Consider the following 24,498-nt stretch of genomic DNA (forward strand, 5'->3'; position numbering starts at 1 on the left):
GGATATATGCCCAGGAGTGGGATTGCTGGATCATATGGCAACTCTTTTTCAGTTTTTAGAGGAATATCCTCATCCCATTTTCCATCGTGGATGTACCAATTTACATTCCCACCAACAGTGTAGGAGGGTTCCCTTTTCTCCACACCCTCCCCAGCATTTGTTATTTGTAGACTTATTAATGATAGCAATTCTGACCAGTATGAGACAGCACCTCACTGAAGTTTTGATCTGCATTTCTCTAATTATTAATGATGTTGAACACTTTTTCATGTGCCTGTTGGACATCTGTATGTCTTCTTTAGAGAATGTCTATTTAGGTCTTCTGCCGATATTTGATTGGGTTGTTTTGTTGTTGAATTGTATAAGCTGTGTGTATATTTTGGAAGTTAAGTCCTTGTGGATCACATTGTTTGCAGATATTTTTGTCATTCAGTAGGTTGTCTTTTCATTTTGTTTGTGGTTTCCATTGCTGTGCAAAAGCTTAGTTTGATAAACCCATTTGTTTATTTTCGCTCTTTCTATTGTCTTGGGAGACTGACCTAAGAAAACATCGGTATGATTTATGTCACAGACTATTCCGCCTATGTTCTCTTCTAGGAGTTATACAGTGTCATGTCTTACATGTAAGTCTTTAAGCCATTTTGAGTTTTATTTTTGTGTATGGTATTGGCTGGAGTGAAGAGAGGTAAAGTCTAAGACCAGTCATTGATTCACTTAATTATAAATAGGAATTGGGAATGTCAAGTTATCACATCCCGACTCTGGAACAGTCTCTGCCCTGTTACTCAGGAACTCCCCCCTCCCCATAAGATGTATTGTCCCATGTGTTTTCTGAGGCCAGTGTTACAGGGGCTTGTCCCCGCCACTGTTTCCTGCTCTCCCCCTCGTCCCGTGTGTTCCTGCCCCTCCCCAAGGAGGTGATGCTGTCCCCCCACTCAGCCCTGGGCCTGGGCAGTCCAGGCTCCCTGTCTTGCCCAGCTCGGCAGTCCAGGGAGGCACCTGCAGCCAGTGAAATGTGCAGGAACAGCGGCTGAGCGACTTCAGGGAGGATCCTCTGCAGTAAAATCACAAGGTACAGAGGGACACCTGCTCCTTCCCGAATGTAATGTCTGCTGGGCGTGTGGCTGTCGTGACAGCAACCGGGTAGGCATCTCAGCCGTGAAGTGAGGGGGCTGAGCCTTGGGGCTACCTACGTGAGGTGACTTCCTTATAACCTAGCCGCATCAAGAGTTCCTGCTGCTTACGGCTCAGGACCCCCTGACAGACGTACTCTCCAGGCTGGGAAATGTTTCTGGAGAGGCGCAGCCCAGCCTCACCTGCTGGGCTTCAGGATGACCCAGCTGTGATCACCCACGAAGATTCACTGCAAGAGAAGTGTTTCCTCAGTGTGACAGCTCGCTCACACACACACACACACACACACACACACACACACACACACACTCCAGATACACACCAAATTATATCAGTACTTAAAAAGAGGAGTTCCTGTTGTGGCTCAGCGATAAGGAACCCAACTAGTACCCATAAGGATGCAGGTTTGATCCCTGGCCTCGCTCAGTGGGTTCAGGGTCCGGTATTGCCGTGAGCTGTGGTGTAGGTCACAGATACAGCTCGGATCTGGCATTGCTGTGGCTGTGGTGTAGGCCGGCAGCTGCAGCTCTGATTCGACCCCTAGCCTGGAATCTTACATATACCACAGGTATGGCCCTAAAAAGAAAAAAAAAAATATATATATATATATGAAACAAACCACTACCACTGCTTTGCTTTAACAGGTGTTTATTTAGCACCCGCTCTGCATGAGGCACTGTGTTGGTGCCGTGAAGAACATGCAGGTGGACGAGGCGTGGCTCCTGTCCTCTGCAGGCTCACTGTCCAGCATGGGAACTTGGTCATGGACACAAGTGACCGTCACACCAAGGCAGAAAACAAATAATGCTACAAGATCGGCCTCCACCAGGTATTAAGAGAATCCAGAGGAAGAAAATATTACTCTGAGATGAGAATAAGAGATTACAGAAGGTGCCCTAGAGAACGTGACAGGTCAGATGTGGATGGGAGAAAATGAAAGGAAAAAGCAATCCAGGATGACCGCACGCAGAGGCAGAGGCAGAGGCCCGCCTACCACTGCTGATGGAGGTGGTCGGGCCAGGACTCGTCGTGTGGGTCCAGGGCTGGGGAAAGACACCAGCGGGTATGATATGCTCGGCTCCGTGGAGGATGCATCCATCTGTAGCAAAGCTGTAAAAGGAGGGGCTTTGATCGGAACTGTTTTATGAAGCGTAATCTGAGGGTGACAGAGTGACTTTGGGGAAAGAGGCCGGCTTAAAAATGATTACAAGAGTCTGCACAAGCATAACAGGCAGTGACCAGGAGAATGAGATGTTCCAGGTGGGAGGTGGAGACAGAATTGAGAAGATTCAGTGACAACTGACCGTGGGAAAGGGTGTGAGATGTGGGAAAGACGACGGCACTTTTGTACCAAGACGACCATCCACAGAGCCAGGTCAGTCCAGCGGCGGGAAGGGCTGCATTTGGGAAGAGACGGGGGAGGGGCCTGGATGCTGGCGGGCATCCGGGGGTCCGAGGGCGGTCACAAGTTGGAAGGAGAGTTCAGGTAGAGATGGGGTCCCCGCAGGGACGACAGCGGACGTGGTGGGACAGGGCCCACGCAGAGGGTCCCAGGTACAGCCCGGTGCCACGTTTTCTTTCTCACAGGAAATTCCCAGGTACAAGGATGCCTCCCATGGAAGACCTGTTTCTCGCTGTGTTCTCCAACAAGTCCTCATTCTGGGGATTCCGAGCAGGAAATCTGCCTCCACTGCGAAGGGTCATTCTGAAAAGATTTACTCCGATGAGAGGTTTTTGTTTTTTTTTTTTTTAACTTTTCCTGGTCATTGATTTGGAAGAGTTTTCTGTAATAAAAATATTTTTCTAAGGATTTCAGAAAAGCCAGCGATGCAGGCCACCCCACTGAGCCTCAGAACTGGCAGGGAGCGGGGAGCCCAGCACCACCTCCCTTGTTGCTCAGGGACTTGCCTGACATCGCGCACGGCAAGGACGGCAAAGCAGGAGCCCAGGAGACACCGCAAGCTCCTCTCTTCCTAGGGACAGAGGCTGGCCCTGGGGACCAGATACCATCCAGATACACGGAGAGAAAGGCCCCCAAGTAGGAGGTGAGTGGGTAGGCTGACAGGTAGGCACTTAAGTAGTTAACTGTAAGCAAGAGTGGCTGCAAATAATACATCTATGGTTTTAACTGTTTTTAAAATGGAGAAAAGGAGAAAAAACAGCTTCTGATAGAAAGGCATTTTGGGGGAGTTCCTGTTTTGGCTCAGTGGTAACGAACCCGACTAGTATCCAGAGGACGTGGGTTCAACCCCTGGCCTCGCTCAGTGGGTTAAAGATCCAGCGTCGCCATGAGCTGTGGTGAAGGTTGCAGACTTGGCTCGGATCCTGCATTGCTGTGGCTGTGCTGTAGGCCAGTGGCTCTGATTTGACCCCTAGCCTGGGAACCTCCATGTGCCTTGGTGCAGCCCTTTAAAAAAAAAAAAAAAAAGCCTTTTTTGAATATGATCATAACTTTAATTCAACCTGGCTTTTTGGTTTGTTTTCATTTTTTTGGCCAGGCCAGGGGTCAGATCTGAGCCACAGTTGCACCTACACCACAACTGTAGCAACACCAGATCCTTTAACCCACTGTTAGGGGCCAGGGATTGAACTTGCATCCTAGGGCTCCAGAGATGCTGCTGACCCTGTTGCACCACAGCGGGAGCCCCCACTCGCTATGGTTGGTGCGTATCCTACAGCGTTTTCCCTAATTTGAGCCTTTTAAAAAATATGCTGTCATTCAATTAATAAAGTTTCTTCCCTACTGCTTAAAAAAAAAAGAAAGGCTTTTTATTTGGCCCCACCAGTGCCCTACAGAGCTGAAAGGAAATCGCTTGGACTTTCTTGAACTATTAAGCTGTACTTCACCAAAAATCTATTAGACTGCGCTACTGCACATACACCCAGCGAGTGTCACAGCCAGCCACGGCGGCCAAGGTGGCACCTTGGTCGGTGTGGATACGTGAGGAGAGGCAGGTGCAGGCAAAGAACATCAGGGAGCAGCAGACCGTGGATTGTGTTGCCCGTCACAGAAGCAAAATGGCCTGGTGAATTCCCTTCTGAAAAATTAAATGAGACGTTCCAAATGCATCCATTTCCATAGAAGACGGAGAAGACAAGACAATTATGTTTCAGGTATTTAAGTCCCACGTCCACAGGCAGATTCGCAGGAGCCACGTCAGCCTCCTTGTTGATAATCTGGAAATTCACAGCCCAGCCGCTGTTTTAACGAATGCCTCCTTTTAATGATTCCCCAGGCCCTGTGGTCTGCCAGTCACACATCTCATTTCAGCTGGGGCCTCAGATTTTCCAAAAGACGTTCTTCCTGTAGAGGACGTAGGCGATGAGCACCCAGAGTGCAGTGGCGACTATGTTCTGCACCAGATGCTCCCTGTGGGACTGGCTGTCCCCCAGCCTCCACTGGAAGGGGAAGTAGTTGGCAAACACCTCGTGGCCCACGTACACCAGGATCGAGTTCATGCCTGGGGAGACACAGCGGTCATCAGTCTCACTCGGGGAATCTGACTTCAGTGAAAAAAGAAAAGGCGCCCGCTTCTGTTACGGGCTACCTCCAAAAGTAAGTGGTGTGTATCTTAGCTACTGAAGTGCAAACTATATCAAGAAAAGTAGCAGAGGCGTTCCCACTGTGGTGCAGCAGAAACGAATCCGATTAGTATCCATGAGGATGCGGGTTCGACCCCTGGCCTCACTCAGCGAGTTAAGGATCCGGCATTGCCACGTGCCGTGGTGTAAGTCACAGATGCGGCTTGGATCCCAAGTCGCAGTGGCTGTAGCGTACGCTGGCAGCTGCAGCTCCGATGAGACCCCTAGCCTGGGAACTTCCATATGCCGTGGATGTGGCCCTAAAAAAAAAAAAAATTAGAAACTATTCACGTTGGAGATGTAATTGTGGAATATTTAATCTGAAAGGAATGCCAGATTATTAACTTATAGACCAAAGAGACTATTATTGGACTCGGAGGCTCAGGCGAGTCATGAAATTATCTGCTGCACTCGTCTCAGGCGAAACCCTCGCATCCCTGGGGGCATCTCTCACGCATCAGGTGTAAAGCAGGGCATTTCCATCAGAAAGTGCGGCCCCATTTCTGAAGCCTTCGGAACTGGATGACGTGACTGAAGAAGCCATCGGAGCATTGTTTACGACCCCACAACCTAAATGGTAAAACGAGGGGGTGCTGCCCGGGAACACACCAGGGACACCCTGCTTGGGCCCCCCTCGGACACACCCAGCCCCAGCTGCTTGCAGGTCCCCTCCTCCGCACGGCCTGGGGCAGGGGGCTCACCCGGGTAGAAGAACGGGGTTCCTGTCCACAGTCCCTTCACATCCACAATGGGGTACAGGACCAGCAGGATCAAGAAGGCAGAGGAGCTCAGCGTGGTGACGTAGGAGGTGGACCTGGGGGACAGCGGGCGTCTCAGGGCTCCGGAGAGCACTTCTGACGTCAGCCCAGTTGGATGTGCACATGACACGTCTGCTGTACCTACCAGAGATTTTTGTTCACTGGAATAAAGCCTTCATTTTCAGAAGCTTTCGTCAAAGCAACAGAAATAAGCCCCTGTGAGGGGAGAGAGGTGTTAAAGTTTCTTACATCATCTCAGGAAACAATTGCAGGTCACTTTGCTGAACAGCACAAATTGATAGGACATTGTAAATCAATGACAATAAAAATTTTTTTTAAAAGAAACCACTGTGGTTCACAACTGAAAAATATGAGCCACTAAGTTGCTTGGGGAGGACTGAAAATCGTGCTTGCCATTTTCTTTTAACTGGAAAAACGTTTTAAAGTTGTACAATTGAGTTCCCCTTGTGGCTCAGCAGGTTAAGAATCCAACATAGTATCCATGAGGTTGCGGGTTCGATCCCTGGCCTTGCTCAGTGGGTTAAGGATCCGGTGTTGCCATGAGCTGTGGTGTAGGTCGCAGACGTGGCTTGGATCCTGAGTTGCCGTGGCTCTGGTGTAGGCCGGCTACAGCTCTGATTTGACCCCTAGCCTGGGAACCTCCATATGCCACAAGTGCAGCTAAAAAGAAAAATAAATATAAATAAATAAATGTTGTATAACTAAAACTATTCTCCAAAAAATACCTCTCCAGCATTGCTCTGAGCTGAAGGTAAATGAACAGATCAATGAGAATGAATCCTGGGAGGAAACCCACCTGCAAAGTCGAGGGTTGAAGGAAGAGCTTTATCTTTTACTACCTGTGAACCTGTTATCATTGGCCTGGTCCTTCTGGAAAAGGTCCCAGAAACCCACACCCCAGCTCCATTTCTTCGTGCATGCGTGGATTTATTTATAAAACATTTTCCTGAGAATTGGGCTGTAGAGTTTTTTCCTCTCTGCTACTCAGAGGAAGGCTGTAACAATCATGACGTGACAGCTCTATCCCACTGCTGCCCAGTGTGAAATAAATGTGTGTGAAGAGAAGGAATTTCAGTGAAAAACATGGGTCACTCACCAGAAAACACCCCCAGGCGGCGAATCTGATCAGGATGCCTTTGGTCCGATCCTTGTGATACAAGAGTATTTTCCCTGCCTGCAGAAGAGAACACACTGTGACCAAGAGACCCGCTTACGGGGTCTTCTTCAGATTCATCCACCATCCTAACCACTCAACAGACAGCCTCAGCTGCAGGTAGTGGGGTCACAAGGAGAGTGAAGGAGGCCCCTGCCTGTGGCTAAGTGCAGGCCGAGAGGCACAGGGACCCCTCGGGAGGGAGGTGGGGGAGGCGTGCAGAGGAGCAGCTGACCCGCTGAGGATATGGGCACGAAGCAGGACCAGCGCTTGGGCAGGATGGAACAGCGAGCACGGAAGCGTGTCATACAGGGGGAAACACAGCCTCCCTGAGGTGCTGCGGGTAGTTCAGAAGGGCTGGGGTGGGGAGAGGTGGGCCTGCAGGTCTTACTTTAAGGCACAAGCTTTCTCCCCTAGGGGAGGGGAGCCAAGGAAAGTCACTTTTTCTCCCCACGTAACAAGGGACCAGCTCAGGCTGGCCTGCTGGATAGTCCCGTCTGGCAGGGACACAGAAGGGGGGCAGGGGCAGGGTGGACCTGGAGGCCGGGAAACATTTTTAAAAACAGAAAAATCTGGGCTTGGCATAAAAATCCCCCCAAAGTAGGAATTAGCTTCTGAAAACGCTGAAGAAAGTGTCAATAATAATTTATCGGGGCTCCAATCAAGGTGGTGGAGTAGGACGTGGGACCCGCCTCCTCCCACAAATGCATCCAAAAATGCATCTACTGGTGGAACAGTTCTCCCAGAATACAGAACACCTCCTGCGCACGAGCCGAAGACCTCAAACACCTGAAAGGACAGGAAAGACCTCCACGGAATGCGGTAGGACGGAAGGAAAACAAAAGAGGAAACAGGATGGGACCTGCACCCCTGAGAGGGAGCTAAAGGAGAGGAGAGGTTCCTGTACCCTGGGGAGCCCCCTCACTGCTGGGGGGGTCAGCCGGGACTGAAAGGGAGCTTCAGAGGCTCGGAGGAGAGCTCAACAGCTGAGTTGTGGCGGGTGAGACAGAGACCAGCATGGAAGGCCTGTGCCACCGCCCTGCGCACCCCAGCCTGATAGAAGCATCTGCTAGTACAGAGGTAGCAGGGAGAGGGAGGCTGGAACTTGGGGTGTAGAGGACAGACGGGGGAGAGGACTGGCGTTGGCTGCACAGAGACAGTCTGAAGGGCTGGAGTGTGGTACAGTCGTAACTGGGAGTGTTTACAGAAGAAGCCCAGACTTGTCATAGAGGCGAAGTGCCACTGTTAAGTGGCGCTTGAAGCGGGGTGGGTGGGGGGGCTGCCATAACAGCTTCTTTCTCCCTGGGCCAACTTCTGCCTCCGCAGCTCTGGAGGCAGATGCCACTGGGTTGCTCACATGCAGAGGCACGTCTAAAACCAGAGCTGAGCCTCAGAGGCCACACAGCTTAGGAAGCAGGGCTGAAATCTCTCCCTGAGGCTGTGCAAGCTGCAGACTCTGAGTGGACAGTGGGTGCTCCCACGGATGGGATGGGCCTAGACTTAGCAGCTATGGGCTTTTGTGGGACACATCTGGACCCGCTATGGGAGCCATAGAGGCAGCTCAGACCCTGGCCCAGCCCAGCCCCCACAACATGCACATGGGGGCTTGGCTGGGCCAGGGTCTGAACTGCCTCTATCACTCCCATAGCGGGTCCAGATGTGCAATGACTGCAGCCCTGGGACCTGACTTCAGGAGATCTGCGGTGGTGGCCTTATGAAAACAATGCAAGGGACACCACGGCCGATTGCTGGCATTCCCATGGTTGGGTGGGTCCAAGGGTGGTGCCAACAACAGTGTACTTTGTGTGCCTGCATAGTGGGAGACAGATGGCACAACAGAGCACACTCACAGGTGAACAGCTCGGGCAGAGGAATACTCAGGGGCTCCTCTCCCAGTGGGAGTGCTCCAATCCCACCTACCTCATGCTCCAGCTCATAAATGTAGCTCAGAAATGGAACTGGGGGCTTCTACCCTAAAACTAGGGAACAGATCTGGTCCCTGACAGGGCAGTGAAAACCACAGAGCAAAGAGGAGGTCCTGCTCATATCCACTGCAGGCTCTGGTCACCACACCCAGTCACACCTCCTACCAAGGTGATAATGGCCAGCACAAACTGAAGAAAGGAGTGGCAGGCATCCACACTAAAAACAGCTCTTGCAGAGTTCCCGTCGTGGCTCAGTGGTTAACGAATCCGACTAGGAACCATGAGGTTTTGGGTTCGATCCCTGGCCTTGCTCAGTGGGTTAAGGAGTCAGCATTGCCAGAGCTGTGGTGTAGGTTGCAGACATGGCTCAGATCCTGTGTTGCTGTGGCTCTGGTGTAGGCTAGCAGCTATAGCTCTGATTAGACCCCTAGCCTGGGAACCTCCATATGCCACAGGAGTGGCCCTAGAAAGGCAAAAAGACAAAAAAATTAAAAAATTAAAAAAATAAAACAGCTCTTGCAACAAAAATATTAAACCTACACAGGGACACTCCCCATAAAAATAGCCCTCCAGGACCAGCGTAAATAACTGCTTCCCCTAAACTCATACAGTAAGAAAAATATAAATTAAATGAAGACACATAGGAACCACTCCCAATTAAAAGGTCAAAAAATTCCCCTGAAAAAACAATGAAATAGACCTCTCAGTGTGATAGACACCGAGTCCAAACAGGAGATAAAAATACTGAAGGAATTAGGACTATTGATAAAAATGCAGATTACCGTTAAAAGAAAAAAGGAGCTAGAAATCATGAGGAGCCAAGATAAATTACAAAATTCATTTGCTGAAATGAAAGCTGAACTAAAGATGATGAATAGCAGAATGAATAATGCAGAAGAACAGATAAGTGATCTGGAAGATAGAATAATAGAAATCATTGAATCAGAATGGTAGACAGAAAGCCAAATGAAAAAGAAAAAAAAAGTCAAAGTAATATAAAAAACCTATGGGATAATATAAAGTATGCCAACCTATGCATAATAGGCATCTCAGAAGGAGAAGAAGGAGAAAGGGGGATTGAAAATGTATTTGAAGAAATCATGGCTGGAAAAAAAAAAAAAGAAAGAAATCATGGCTGGAGATCCCACTATGGTGCAACAGGGTCAGCGACTCTGTGGAGCACTGGGACTCAGGTTTGATCCCTGGCCTAGCACAGTGGGTTAAGGATCTGGCATTGCCACAGCTGTTGGAGGGGTCACAACCACAGCTTGAATCTGACCCCTAGCCCAGGAACTCCATATGCCGTGGAGTGGCCAAAAAAGAAATTATGGCTGAAAACTTCCAAATCTAAAGAAGAAAATATCCAGATACAGGAGCCACAGAGGATACCCAACAAGTTGAATCCAAACAGACCCACACCAAGACATACTATAATGAAAATGGCAAAAGTTAAAGAGAGGATTCTAAAGGCATCAAGAGAAAAACAAAGGGTTAGTTACAAGGGCATCCCCATAAGGCTCTCAACTTATTTCTCTACAGAAATGTCACAGGCCAGAAGGGAGTAAATGGAAGGATACAGTCAAAGTTCTGAAAGGGGAAAATCTGCAACCTAGGATATTCTACCCGTCGAGATTATCATTTAGAGTAGAAGGGGAGATAAAGAATTTCTCATACAAGCAAAAACTGAAAGAATACTGCACTATTAAACCTGTCCTACAGGAAATATTGAAAGGTTTTCTCTACATAGAAAAGAAGTAAGAATCTATAGGAAAGAGAAAATCACAATTGGAAAATCCATTACTTACATAAGCAAGTACAAAGATTTGTTGTTGTTGTTGCTTTTTAGGGCTGCACCTGTGGCATATGGAGGTTCCCAGGCTAGGAGTCAAATCAAAGCTACAGCTGCCAGCCTTTGCCACAGCCACAGAAACACCAGATCCGAGCAGAGTCTGTGACCTACACCACAGTTCATGGCAATGCCCGATCCTTAACCCACTGAGTAACGCCAGGGATCAAACCTGCAACTTCATGGTTCCTAGTCAGATTTGTTTCCACTGCACCATGATGGAAACTCTGACAAAGATTTTTTTTTTTAAATCAAAAAATTTCTGTGAAAGTGATGATAACCATGGTGAATAGCAAAAAGATGAACATGAAGATGTAAAAGAGGACATCCAAATCATTAATGTAGGGGAGGAAGGAAAGAAAACTTTTTTTTTCCTAGAATGGGTTTGAGCCTATATGACTAAGGCACGTAGATATAAAAAGGGTTAACATGCTTGAAAAACAGGTAACCACAACCCAAAAACATGCAATAGATTCACAAAAACCAAAAGGAAGAGAACATAAACATAATACAAAAGAAAATCATCAAGCTGCAAAAGGAAAAAGGGACAAAGAAGAAATATAAAATTAATAGGAAAACAAAGTTTAAAATGGCAATATACATCTATCAATAATTATCTTAAATATCAATGGACTAAATGACACAATCAAAAGACACAGAGTAGCAGACTGGATTAAAAAACAAAAAACCAAGAGCCTACACTATGCTACCTACAAGAGACCCACCTTAGGGCAAAGGACACACAGATTGAAAATGAGGGGATGGGAAAAGATATTTCACACAAATGGAAATGACAAGAAAGCAAGGGTTGCAATACTCAGATGAGACACAGTAGACTTTAAAATAAAGGCTGTAAAGAAAGATAAAGAAGGACACTATATAATGATAAAAGGATCAATACATGGAGAGGATGTTATACTTGTCAATATATATGCATCCAAATACATAAAACAAATACTAACAGACATAAAGGGAGAAATTGATAGAAATACAATAATAGTAGGAGGCTTTAACATTCCCACTCACATCAATGAAGAGATATTTTAGACAGGAAATCAATAAGGCAACAGAGATCCTAAATGATACACCATAAAACAATTAGACTTGATATTGTTAGGATGTTATATCCAAAAAAAGCAAAATACACCTTCTTTTCAAGTGCACATGGAACAGTCTCTAGGATTAACCACTTGCTAGGGCACAAAACAAGCCTCAACAAATTTAAGAGTATAAAAATTATTTCAAGCATCTTTTCTGACCACAACAGCATGAAACTAGAAATCAACCACAGGAATATACGTGAAAAATTAGGAGACTAAAGAGCATGCTACAAACAACAACAACAACAACAATAACAACAACAACAACAACAGGGCACTGATGAAATTAAAGAAGAAATTAAAAATACCTTGAGGCAAATGGCAATTAAAACACAACCGTACTACTCAGCCATTAAAAGGAACGAAATAATGGCATTTGCAGCAACATGGATGGACCTAGACATTATCATGCTAAGTGAAGCCAGTCAGACAATGAGACACCAACATCAAATGCTTTCACTGTCCATGTGGAATCTGAAAAAAGGACAGAATTAACTTCTTTGCAGATACTGACTTACAAACTTTTAAAAACTTACGGTCTCCAATCCGGAATACCTAGAAAAAGGGCTGACACCTAATAAAAGTTAAAAAAAACAAAACAAAACAAACTTATGGTCTTCAAACTTATGGTTTGGGAGGGTGGGGGGATGTGCAGGGGTTGTAGGTTAGAAATCCTATAAAATTGGATTGTGAAGATCATTGTACAACTATAAATGTAATAAATTCATTGAGTAATAAAAAAAATTTAAAAAAAACCACAAACACAACCATACAAAATCTATGGGATGCAGCAAATTTAAACACAATTTTTCAGACCTGAAATACACAGAAGATATGCTTCCAATTACTTATTTTAATCGAATGGTTTTGCAATTAGTGATAAATCAGTCATCCCTAACTGTCATAAAAGTGCATCTGAAGGAAACAAATACCTGAACTCCTAAATATGCCATCAAGATGGAGTTGATGGTCCCCAGGATGCCTTCAGGATCGTAGGCCACCTTGGTGTGATAAAGCACCTGAACAAGAACAAGAAGGCAGCCCTGGCTGCAGCAGCACACAAGCAACTTGGAGGCAAAATACAAACGCAGGTGCCTCCAGACTCCACAGGTTTGTTTTTGATGCAGAAATTCATTGTCCACTTGTGGGAATTACAGGCAGAATGCCTTTTTTTTTTTTTTAACAATGATTCCAGCCAAGAACGTGTATGGCATGTGACACTCAGGAAGGGAACAGAGATGTGAGCCTGGCCCAGCACAGCCACCTCAGCTTCCGGGGGCTCAGGAGATAGTGCTGGGCCCCGCACCCCCCAAATGATGCCTCTCTAACCAGGATAGAACATGTCTAATTTTCAGGTTTAGTCTTTGTGGTCAACCCCACTGTAACATCAACAGCTTCCTTTCTTCTTTTAAGCAAATAACATTCAAAAATACATTCATATTGGAATTCCCATTATGGCTCTGCAATAATGAACCTGACGAGTATCCATGAGGACATAGGTTCAATCCCTGGCCTCACTCAGTGGGTTAAGGATCCAGCGTTGCCGTGAACTGTGGTGTAGGTTGCAGACAGAGCTTGGACCCTGTGTTGCTGTGGCTGAGGCGTAGGCTAGCAGCTGCAGCTCCAATTCAACCCCTAGCCTGGGAACTTCCATATGCAGTGGGAGCGGCCCTAAAAAGAGGAAAAAAAAAAGTCCATATTATTTACTGTAGAAACTGTAGAAATCTGGAACTACACATTATAGTGAATGCCAGGGGACAGGGGGCATTATGGCACCACACTGCTACTCCCCCCCTCCCCCCCCCTTCAAGGACTATGGCAGCCACAGCCACCAGAGGGAACCAATGGCCTGAAGCTCTCAGCCACCTCTGGCTTTGTCCCTGCTGAAGACAGCTGCCTCTGCAGGAGGTACCACCTTGCTGGGACAGCTCACATCCAACCCAGGATGTCAAGGGCCGGACCCCTCGCCCCACTGACAGCAATTCTGAGGGGCCACCCCATCCCCCAGGAGACCAAGCAGGGCCTTCATTGCCAGGTGCCAACCCCAAAGCACCACCTGGCAAACCTCCCACAGGGAAGGTCTGCCCCAGGACCTGAGATGTCCAGGGAGGCACTAGGCTCCATGCTGGATGCCACACATTCTCACTTTAAAAGCCAAAGAAAGGTTTCCATTCTGCCCACAACCTGCATTAAATTGACATCTCTAGAGTCGGTCAGCTTTGGAGTTCCCTGGTGGCCTAGCAGTTAAGGACTTAGCATTGTCACTGCTGTGACTCGGGTTCAGTCCCTGGCCCGGGAACTTCCTCGTGCCACAACCATGGCAAAATAAATAAATGAATAAATAAAGTCAGCCAACTCTGCAGAAAAGATTGGTTCCCGTCCTGTTCTATTTCATGGACCAGCTCCAAGTTGGCCCTTTCTCCCCAGAGCCCCTAAGCCCCCAGCTCCGAGGACGAGGCGGGCCACTCACCGCCGGGGAAGGGTGCTGGTAAAGGTGGTCGTCCCCCAGAAGCAGGCGGTCAATGTAGCCAGCAGCTCCTCCGGTACAATTTGGATACTTGCCCAGGTCGCCAATGCCGCCGGGGCCCAGGTAACCCCTGGGGGATCGAGAACATGAACTTCACCAGCCATACTTCCGAAGGGAGGAGGGGACACGCTGGCGATCTGCACAGGCCACCAGAGACCCGTGCATACCTGGCAACCCGACGACCCCCGGGCGCCCCTGACTGGACAGCAGCCCACACGGAAAGGCCCAGGAGAGACCCGGCTTCCTCCACACGACTCCCCAAACCTCACAGAGACAGTCCTCCCACAGGCACCAGCCTCCCCTCCCACACGAGGCACATCTCAGGAGCAGAGAAGCGAACTCTGGACGTGGGAGCCCTGACCCCAGAAGCCAGGGGCTCTGACTCGGCAGAAAATGACATGCAGAAAGGGCATCCCCACGGGCTCACTCACGTTGGGCAGCCGGGAACAGGTAAGAAGAACGTCAAGGCCAGCCAAACGCCTTCCAGCACCAGCACAAAGAGCCACTGGGGCCAACTGGATGTGACGTCCAGCAGAGAAAAGCAGCTTCTCTCCTGACCTGGGCCGCGGGGTGGGGACAGGGGCAGGAGGATAAAACACATGTGAACTAAAGGCAGGTGGAACAGGTGTGAACTAACACACAGCACACGTACTGGGAAATTGCCAGGCATGCTTCTCTCGGCCCTTACGGCAGTAACACAAACTAGCTGCATGTTTGTTTCACATGTAGTATGTGGTCTAGAGGTTTCCAGCTCTATGAAACATCACAGTGGAATGTCAGGTAAGAAATCAGTGGACAGGAGTTCCCTGGTGGCTCAGTGGGCCAAGGATCTGGCATTGTCACTGCTGCGGCACAGGTTCAATCCCTAGCCCAGAAACTTCCACTGCTGAGGGTGTGGCTAAAAAACAAAAAATCACAATTCTACTCCTATACCCAAGATATTTGAAAAGAGATGTTCATACAAAATCCTGTACATGAATGGACAGGGAATCATTACTCACAACAGCCAAAAGGTGGAGACAAGTCAGATATCCATCAATTGATGAATGGATACAAAATGTGGTATATTCATAAAATGGAGTATTATTCAGGAATAAAAAGAAATCAGGCACTGATGGCATAACATGGATAAACCTTGAAAAATATCATGTTAAAGGAAAAAAAACCAGAATCAAAAAGCTACCTACAATTCTATGCGTATGAAAGGTCCAGAACAGGAAGCCCCGGAGACAGAAAGTAGATCAGGGGTTCCCCAGGGGTGGGAGACCTGGGCACTGGGGAGCAACTGGTAGTGAGGACAGGGTATTTTGGAGGGTAATGAAAATGTTCTAGAATCAGACAGTAGCGATGACTGACTCTGAATATACTGAATTTCACTCAACTTTACACCTCAAATGCGTGAGTTTTATGGTATGTGAATTACATCTCAATAACCCCCTTTTTTTTTTTTTGGCTTTTCTTTTCAAAAAAAAAAAAAAAACAGATCTTAGTTTCACTGATCTTTCCTATTGATTTTCTGGTCTCTATTTCATTTATTTCTCCTCTTATCTTTGTTATTTCCTTCCTTCTATCCCTACCTCAGCTCTTTCCCTCCAAGTTAAACCTTGGCAGCACTTTATAGACACAAAAACATTCCCAGAGTCTGTGTATCTTGTACCACAAAGAAATGTAAAAATGGGCAGAAATGCCCCCAAGAGGCTGAACCAGCAAACCAGACGTGATGTTATTTAATGTCATCAAAATGCACTTGATTAAAAGAAACAAACATTTATTAGGAGGGTAGCTCTCATGTTGTGCTTTCTACCACAATAAAAAAAGACTGACATAGGAGTTCCCTGGTGGCCTAGCAGTTAAGGATCTGGCATTGTCACTACTGTGGCATAGGTCCAGTCCCTGGCCTAGGAACTTCTGCGTGCCACGGGCCTGGCCAAAAAAACTGATATAATCTTTTTATATTAAGTATTAAGTAAAAATAACTAATTGAAGGAGTTCCCACTGTGGCACAGTGGGTGAAGAACCTGACTGCAGCAACTCGGATTCAATCCCTGGCCTGGGAACTTCCATACACCATGGATGCGGCCAGGAAAAAAAAACAAAACTGGAGTTCCCACTGTAGCTCAGCAATAACAAACCAGACTGGTATCCATGAAGATGTGGGTTCAATCCCTGGCCTTGCTCAGTGGGTTAAGGATCCGCTATTGCCTGAGTCTCGGATGCAGCTCGGATCTGGCATTGCTGTTCCTGTGGCCTAGGCTGGCAGTTGCAGTTCCAATTCAACCCCTAGCCTGGGAACTTCCATATGCTGTGGGTGGGGCCCTAAAAAAAAAAAAAAAAACAAAAAAACAAAAAAAAAAAAACGAAAGAAAAAAAAAGAAAAACTAACTGAAGAGAAAAAAGAATGCTTTTGACTAACAGAGTCTGATAGGCTCATCCTGCAGTCAGAACTGAAGTTCTAACAGCTCTACAGGGACACTCCCCCCTTGTTGAAAGCAGGGTTTCTCACCGAGGCGCAGCTCTCAGGCACAGGCTTGGCAAAGAGCAGCTCCAACACCGCGACCACAAAGTAGGTCACCCCCAGCCGCTGGAGCACGCCAGGGATGCGTGCCTTCTCCCAGGACACTGCAGGGGATACCAGAAGGGGGTGTGAGCCAGCCTCCTCGCTTCCCCCCACCTCCCCCTAAGGGAAGAGAACTCCTCATGTGCCCTATGTCTTTTTCAGCTCCTGAAGGTGGAAGCCACGTGGTCAGGAGCTCGAACACCCAGGAGCGGGCCAGCGGGAGGCTGGGCTGAGAGCAAGGATCCTGCTTGGTTTGGGGATAAAATGGGGATGCCCCCAGCCCTTAAGTCACCCCCTGGCCTCTGCCATCAGCAGTGTGCATTCAACTCCCGCCATCCAGCAGCAACCCACAGACCCAGCGCAAGTCAGGTACCCACAGCCCTGCGAGTCACCCTCTGAGGACCTCCACATGGGTCTTGCTGGGAGCACCAGCCCACTCTCTGAAGAGCCATCACGTCAGCTTTTCTGCGCCCCCTCCCCTTATAACCTCACCCCCTCTTCTTCTCTAAAGTCTGGTGCCTTCTGTGTGACAGGTTCATCTGGCCACCAGCTGGGTAACTTTGTCCTCTCTTGCTAATGACACTGTCAGTCCCTTGAGGACAGTGACTAGCGTCCTCCTGGATCCTGACACTGGTCCCAAGCACAGGGCTCACATCCTCCCCGCAGCTCCCTGTGCCTCCCACACGCTCGGACAATGACAGAGATGTCACTCCTTCCTGGCGGCCGGGGGAGTCCAGGTGATGAGCAGGTGGGCTTGTGAACAAAATAACAAAACCCCAGCGTGGGAGGGGGGTCTGAGCTCCAGCAGCCTAGTCTGGTCCCTACCCTGCCGGCCACCACTACACTCGGAGGGAGCCCCCACTCGCCCCCTGTCGCGCAGTCTCCCTTTGTACAAACGAAGGGTGTGAGGGACTCAGACGCACCTCCTGGGTCTAAAATTCCAAGACAGTAATACCCCAAGTCGGGGAGTTCCCTTTGTGGCTCAGCGGAAACCAATCTGACTAGTATCCATGAAGACACAGGTTTGATCCCTGGCTTCGCTCAGTGGGTCAGGGATCCGGTGTTGCCGTGAACTGTGGTGTAGGTCACAGATATGGCTTGGGTCTGGCGTTGCTGTGGCTGTGACGTAGGCCAGCAGCTGTAGCTCTGATTTGACCCCTAGCCTCCGAACTTCCAATATGCCCTGGGTGCAGCACTAAAAAAGACAAGCAAACAAAAAAATGCCCGCAGTCACACATGCGTTATATATACTTTTCTGTTAACTGTTCTTTTGGCAGGTCCCTGAGATGCAGGAACTACATCTCTTTCAAATTATAACATGTATTTCCCCCATTTCAACCTGAATCTATTCTGACAGAGGGAAAAAGATACTTACGTGGACCAAGGCAGTAGTTGGGGTTCACAATGACGATTCCGATGCAGATTAACAGGAAACTCCTCCACACAATTTTCCCCAGCAATCTGAACTTGGAACATCCCCGCTGCAGGATAGAAGTCACCGACAGGAAAATCGAAGTTCCCATGATAAATACAAACCTACAACGACAACAGCTGTTACTAGGTGGACACTTCCAGTTGCTTCTGTCTCTGCATTATCGGTGTTTTATAACCCACTGCACAGGAGAAGCAACATGTGATTTTTTTTTTTAAGGAATCAATCACTGGAACAACATCAGGGAGTTCCCTGGTGGCTCAGTGGGTTGAGGATCTGGTGTTGTCACTGCTGTGGCACAGGTCCAATACCTGGCCCGGGAACTTCTGCATGTCATGGCCCAGCCAAAAAAATAAGTAAATAAGCAAAAACAGAAATATCATTAGGTGACCAGAGGGGGAAGAATCACACATTGGGCTGCTGTGCGCCTTCATATCCTGTCTTAGGAGGAAACCCTTCGGAACTCAGTGCAGTTTCCAGGAACAACCCTCCCATTTGGTCACCAAAGACAGGCTGCTATGGGGAGTTCCCACTGTGGCTCAATGGAAATGAATCCGACTAGTATCCATGAGGACGTGGGTTGAATTTCTGGCCTCGCTCAGAGGGTTAAGGATCCAGCATTGCCGTGAGCTGTGGTGTAGGTTGCAGACTTAGCTCAGATCTGGGCTTGCTGTGGCTGTGGAGCAGACCAGCTGCTGCAGCTCCGATTCGACCACTAGCCTGGGAACTTCCACATGCTGCAGGTACGGCCCTTAAAAAAAAAAAAAAGCAAAAAATAAATAAATAAAAATAAATTGTAACTTACTACTGTCACAGCTTGTCACATATTTCTCAGAATTCCCTGATACCAATACACTGCCTTTTCTTTAGGAGAGACGATTCTTACACTTATTTATCAAGATTAGTGGTTTTTAACTACACATTGAGAACTCCTGATTTCCTACAAGATGCCAGGAGCTTGTCTATCACCTCCACACTAACAAAATGTTTCCACCAAAGTCACTCCTCTTTTATTTGCACATGTCTTATATAAGCGCGAGGCCAAGCGGGAGTGCGCTTCTGGAGCACGGCTTCCAGCAGGACCTGATAACCCGTGGGCAGCACAGGCCTGTGGCCCGGAACTCAGGGCTACCGTGGGGAAAGTCCAGCATCAGCTGAAAACAAAACCCTACAGACGGGCCGCGAAGAGCAGGCGGCGGATTTGCAACTCACCACGGGAAGACGAGGTCAGCCACGGTCAGCCCTGTGGAAACACAGGCAGGCGGTGAGCAAAGGACCTGAACATGGGTGATTCCTCCCCTGCGTGGCTTCCTGCTCCCACTGAGGGGGAGGGACTCCTGAGAGCCCGGAGTTGGACACCAGGCGGAAGTGTGCAGACAGTGTGCTTTTTTTCCCCATTTTTTTTCTTTTTGGGCTGCCCCATAGCATAAGGAGTTCCCAGACCAGGGATCAGCTCAGAGCCGCAACTGTGACCTAAGCCACAGCTGCATGGATCCTTAACCCACTGTGCCGGGCTGGGGATCAAACCTGTGTCCTAGAGCTCCCAAGATGCTGGGAGCCCCAGCAGTGTGCTATCTCAAGCAGCGCTATTCAAAATCCATCCTAGGGAGCTCCCCAGTGGCCCAGTGGTTAAGATTCAGTGTTGTCACTGCTGTGGCTCAAGTTCAATCCGTGGCCCAGGAATTCCCACCTGCCAAGGGCACAGTCAAAACAAACAGAAATCCATCCTAAACTGACCTCCAAGCCATATTCACAGCCCAGCCCACAACACCCCAGGGGGACCATGAGCAGGACGCCCGTGTGGCTACCCTATAAAGCAACAGAGATGTGCTCCTGGGGCTGGTACAGGTGACTAGGACGGCTCGGCTGCAGGTGACACATGCTGCTCACCAGGTGCCCTCATGATACAAACAGACACTGAAAGAGCAAGAAACTACCGTTTCTAAGGCAAATCCAGAACAGAACAAGGGCCATTCCTTCTGTAGAGCCCTGTGGCTCCACAGCCGAGACCTTCCAAGACTCAGTTATACTGAAGCATCTCCGAGCCAGACACCCAGAAGGACAAAACCGAAAGCTGACTGAATGATCTCAGAGGCCTCCCGTGGGGACTGCTCTCTGGAGCTCTGGGGGGTGCCCAGGGGTTCTCCCACCCACTGTGCTTGGGGCCCCACGTGAATAAGGCTCCCTCTAAGCAGCATCTTACCATTCCAGCTGGCATGCTTGAAGTACCAGTACTTCCCCCCTCCGTAGTTGACAAACACCATGAGGATGAGCGCTACCCTGCAAAGCAGACAGAGACGCGCTCTCAGGGCTGGTGTGGGTGACAACGATGGCCCAGCTGCAGGCGACACGTTCGGCTCACTATGTGTCGTCATGATACAAGCAGACACCGAAAGAGCGAGAAACTACCACCTCAAATCACTAGTTAGGGCCCCACACTAAAGCGCTGCTGCAACATTTCCAACACGGTTATCTTTTTTTCTTCTTTTCAGGGCCACACCTGTGGCATACGGAAGCTCCTGGGCCAGGGGTTGAAGCAGAGCTACAGCTGAGGCCCATGCCACATCCAAAGCAATGCGGGATCTGAGCTGTGGCGTGACCTACACTGCAGCTCATGGCAATGCCAAATCCTTTAACCCACTGAGTGAGGCCAAGGATGGAACCTACATCCTCACTGATACTAGTCAGGAGTCAAGTTCTTAACCCACTGAGCCACAACAGGAACTCCTAGACATGACGTCTTAAGAAAACTTTATGCTTGACACTAAACCATGTAACTTGAAAACAGCAAAGCATTCCCCATCACTCCGTTTAGTGATAATTCTTTGGGTGTCTCAGGTTAAAGACCTGTAGCAGGAGAGGACAGTCTTTAGGGTCAAGCCCTCGGCCCCTCTCTCCTAGGAGCCATTCACCCTGGGACAAGCCTCCCATCAGTTCTCTGTGAAGGAGGGAGACCCCTAACCCGGGGGCCACAGGCAACACGATGGTGAGTAACATGCATCACAGCCCCTAACTGATCCTTGAAACATCTTTGGCACTTAATCAATGTCAGCTCCTGTCCACCTGTGAGCATCTCTGAACGAAAGAGGATGATAGATTCTGCAGGAGTTCCCGTTGCGGGTCAGCAGGTTAGGAAGCTGACGTAGTGTTCATGAGGATGCGGGTTCGATCCCTGGCCTCGCTCAGTGGGTTAAGGATCCGGCATTGCCGTGAGCTGTGGTATAGGTCGCAGACACGACTTGGATCCCGCGTCGCTGTGGCTTTGGAGTAGGCTGGCGGCTGCGGCTCCGATTGGACCCCTAGCCTGGGAACCTCCATATGCCAAGGGTGCGGCCCTAAAAAGACAAAAAAAAAAAAAAAGATGCAGCTCAGATCCTGTGATGTAGGCCTGCAGCTGCAGCTCCAATTCAGCTCCTAGTCTGAGAACTTCCATATGCCACAGATGCAGCCCTGAAAAGTAAATAAATAAATAAATAAATAATAAAATAGATTCTGCATATGCTGTTGTATGACACTAATTCTGCAGAACATGGGGAACAAGGACCTTAATGCGTCAGTGGGGTGATTTGCAGGAACTCTGGAGCCCACCTGCCAGGATTCAAAACCCACCTAGTTCCTGAGGGACCTCAGGCAAGTTACTCAATGCTGTGGCTCATTGTCTTCACCAGGGAAGTGGGCATATTAAGAATACTTCGAGGAGTTTCCATCATGGTGCAGTAGTTAACGAATCCGACTTGGAATCATGAGGTTGCGGGTTCGATCCCTGGCCTTGCTCAGTGGGTTAAGGATCCGGTGTTGCCGTGAGCTGTGCTGTAGGTTGCAGATGTGGCTTGGATCCTGCGTTGCTGTGGCTCTGGGTAGGCTGGCAGCTACAGCTCTGATTCAACTCCTAGCCTGGGAACCTCCATATGCCGCGGGAGTGGCCCTAGAAAAGGCAAAAAGACAAAAAAAAAAAAAAAAAAGAATACTTCAAGCCCCTGTTGTGGCTCAGCAGTAATGAACTCGACTAGTATCCATAAGGACACAGGTTTGAACCCTGGCCTCACTCAGTGAGTTAAGGATCCAGTGTTGCAGTGAGCCATGGTGTAGGTCACAGACAAGGCTCGGATCTGGTGTGGCTGTGGCTGTGGTGGAGTCTGGGAACTTCCATATTCAACCTCTAGCCTGGGAACCTCCACATGCTGTGGGTACAGCCCTTAAAAAAAAAAAAAAAAAAAAACAACTAGGTACCTCATAGGATCCCTAAGAGATAAAATAAACGAGGACAAGTTGGAGTGGGGCCGGGCACACAGGGAGGACCCGCTATCAGCCATCGCTAGGACTAGTATCATTACTGAGGTTGGTCCCTGGCTTCAGGGACACACCAGGAGCACTCAGGGCTCTGGGAAGGCTGGCCCAGAGCTCTCAGGTTGTCACAGGGTCTACAAGGCCTCAGTGGGTAGGAACAGATGACTTGGCACCTACGTATTTCTTTTTAGGCATACAGTTATAGGCTTTCTGTTCAGAGTTCGGTCCTGGCCTTCATCCTCAACCCAGAATTAGAGAGTAACAGCTATCCCCTGTGACTCTGGGTCTGCTACCCAAAGGGCCTGACGTTCCAGCTGCCTGGCCAGTGCGGGTGAGGAAGAGGGCGGCCACCTGCCCACACATGGGCCCACAGGAAGCTCTGTACTAACGTGAGAGGCTTCTCAGGTCCCCATGGAGCCTATTCTGGCCCCCCCACCCCCCTGTTCCTGCCTAGGGACACGTCACACAGGCTCTTGGGACAGCTTCCAAGTCAGGAGCAGCTGCTGATTTATCTCTACAGCAGGAACTCCTTTCTAGCCCAGAAAGTAAATGATTCATCAAATGCCTTAGGTTGGCGGTGTGCGTATGTGTGAACCTCTCACCTGAGGTGTCCTGTGCCCCACCCCCCACTGGGTCCCCAGGGGCCCCACATACCCCCGGAATGTGTCCACGCAGCGGAGGCGCAGTGGGGCCGCCGACAGTCACCAGGCCTCGGGTTGAGGGTCAGCTGCCCTGCTTGGAGAGCCCAGCTCCTTCTGGAAAAGGGGAGAAAGACTAGATGGTTCAGAATGCTAAAGTGTCAACTACACTTTTCTGGTTTATTAGGGAAGAAATGAGCAAAGTGGAAGGCAAGGATGGCTCTTCTGGACAACACTGTAGTTTGCTTCTGTAAGACCCCGCCTAGAGGTTTGGTTTTTCACCTTATTTGGTTTTGTGCCTCCTGCTGACCTGGCAGTGGCCAAGCCGATCAACGACCACAAGGGACATCAGGAACAAGGTAAGAGCAAGTATGGCCGTAAATGGACATAATATGGCCACAGGAAATGATTAACACAAAAAACATGTTTGGTCGCCACAGCAGGCCATCACTTTTATAGATTTTTTTTCTGGCCATGCCCGTGGCATGCAGAAGTTCCTAGGCCTGGCGTTTCCACTGTGGCTCAGCAGATTAAGAACCCAACATAGTGTCTGTGAAGATGCAGCTTCCATCCCTGGCCTCGCCCAGAGGATTAGGATCTGACATTAGCTGTGGTGTAGGTCACAGATGAAGCTCAGATCTGGTACTGCTGTGGCTGTGGTGCAGGCCTGCAATTGCTGCTCTGATTTGACCCCTAGCCCAGGAACTTCCATGAGCCGCAGGTACAGCCTTGAAATGAAAAAAAAAAAAAAAAAAGGAGAGAAAGAAGTTTCCAGGCCAGGGATTGAACCCATGCCACAGCAGCAAAAGCAGTGACAATACTAGGTCCTTACCCCCTGAGCCACCAGGGAACTCTCTATAGATTTACTATTGGTGCCTCTTATTCTTTTGTTTTCATCTTGATACTCTCTACTTAACTGGACGAATTAATAGTGCTGCTGGCAGAGTGAAAACAATCTGCACACCCAGCATCACGATGAAGCCCAAGCTCCAGCCTCACAAAGAAAGAGAAAGGACTGCACCCTTTACAGAGGCCAGAGGAGACTGCTATTTATTAAGAATGCAAGACACTGGAAGTTCCCCTTGTGGCTCAGCAGAAACGAATCCGACTAGCATCCATGAGGATGCAAGTTCGGTCTCTGGCTTCACTCTGTGGTTCAGGGGATCTGGAGTTGCCATGAGCTGTGGTATAGGTCACAGATGCAGCTCAGATTCTGCACTGCTGTAGCTACGGCATAGGCTGGCAGCTGCAGCTCCGACTGGACCCCTACCTTGGAAACTTTCATATGCCACAGGTGCAGCCTTAAAAAAAAAAAAAAAAAAAGAATGCAGGACACACAACCTGGCCTTCCAAAACATAAGATAATAAAGATTATTCAATGGGGAACTGTCAATTCCAAATCTAGGAAACTACCCAGAGCACACATGATGTGCTCCAATAACTCACAGAATTGATGAGGCGATCGGTTTCCCGCGTGTTTATTGCTTTAGAAATCCAATTATGAAAGTCTTCCAAACTGTAAATAAATAAAAGGCTCG

General features: G+C 48.8%; 1 protein-coding gene and 1 long non-coding RNA gene across 2 annotated transcripts; one reads left to right on the top strand and one right to left on the bottom strand.

Annotated features, from left to right (window-relative positions):
- LOC102164657 lies at positions 442 to 1,923 on the top strand. The gene is made up of 2 exons (XR_001301997.2): positions 442 to 1,072; positions 1,779 to 1,923. It is a non-coding gene; the product is annotated as an uncharacterized LOC102164657 (long non-coding RNA).
- On the bottom strand, positions 3,882 to 24,498 carry LOC100154844 (heparan-alpha-glucosaminide N-acetyltransferase). Its single transcript, XM_021077734.1, has 13 exons — positions 24,407 to 24,498; positions 22,977 to 23,074; positions 20,239 to 20,315; positions 19,248 to 19,278; positions 17,979 to 18,139; positions 16,550 to 16,665; positions 14,478 to 14,599; positions 13,990 to 14,116; positions 12,452 to 12,538; positions 6,592 to 6,669; positions 5,620 to 5,690; positions 5,418 to 5,530; positions 3,882 to 4,595 (listed from the first exon to the last, which is right to left on the bottom strand). The coding sequence occupies exons 3-13, from the start codon at positions 20,297 to 20,299 to the stop codon at positions 4,414 to 4,416; spliced, it is 1,149 nt and encodes a 382-aa protein (XP_020933393.1). The 5' UTR covers positions 20,300 to 20,315; positions 22,977 to 23,074; positions 24,407 to 24,498; the 3' UTR covers positions 3,882 to 4,413.

This window comes from Sus scrofa, chromosome 17, assembly GCF_000003025.6.
Source record: "Sus scrofa isolate TJ Tabasco breed Duroc chromosome 17, Sscrofa11.1, whole genome shotgun sequence".
Lineage (NCBI taxonomy): Eukaryota > Metazoa > Chordata > Mammalia > Artiodactyla > Suidae > Sus > Sus scrofa.

What these genes read in the sequence shown, in the direction of transcription:
- LOC100154844 (XM_021077734.1), bottom strand. Translation starts at nt 20,299, where the DNA reads ATGGTGTTTGTCAACTACGGAGGGGGGAAGTACTGGTACTTCAAGCAT. An exon ending in CCAGTGAACAAAAATCTCTG is followed by an intron (nt 5,531 to 5,619) that starts GTAGGTACAGCA and finishes GCTGTCCCCCAG; the next exon opens with GTCCACCTCCTACGTCACCA. An exon ending in AACCCCGTTCTTCTACCCGG is followed by an intron (nt 4,596 to 5,417) that starts GTGAGCCCCCTG and finishes GTGTCTCCCCAG; the next exon opens with GCATGAACTCGATCCTGGTG.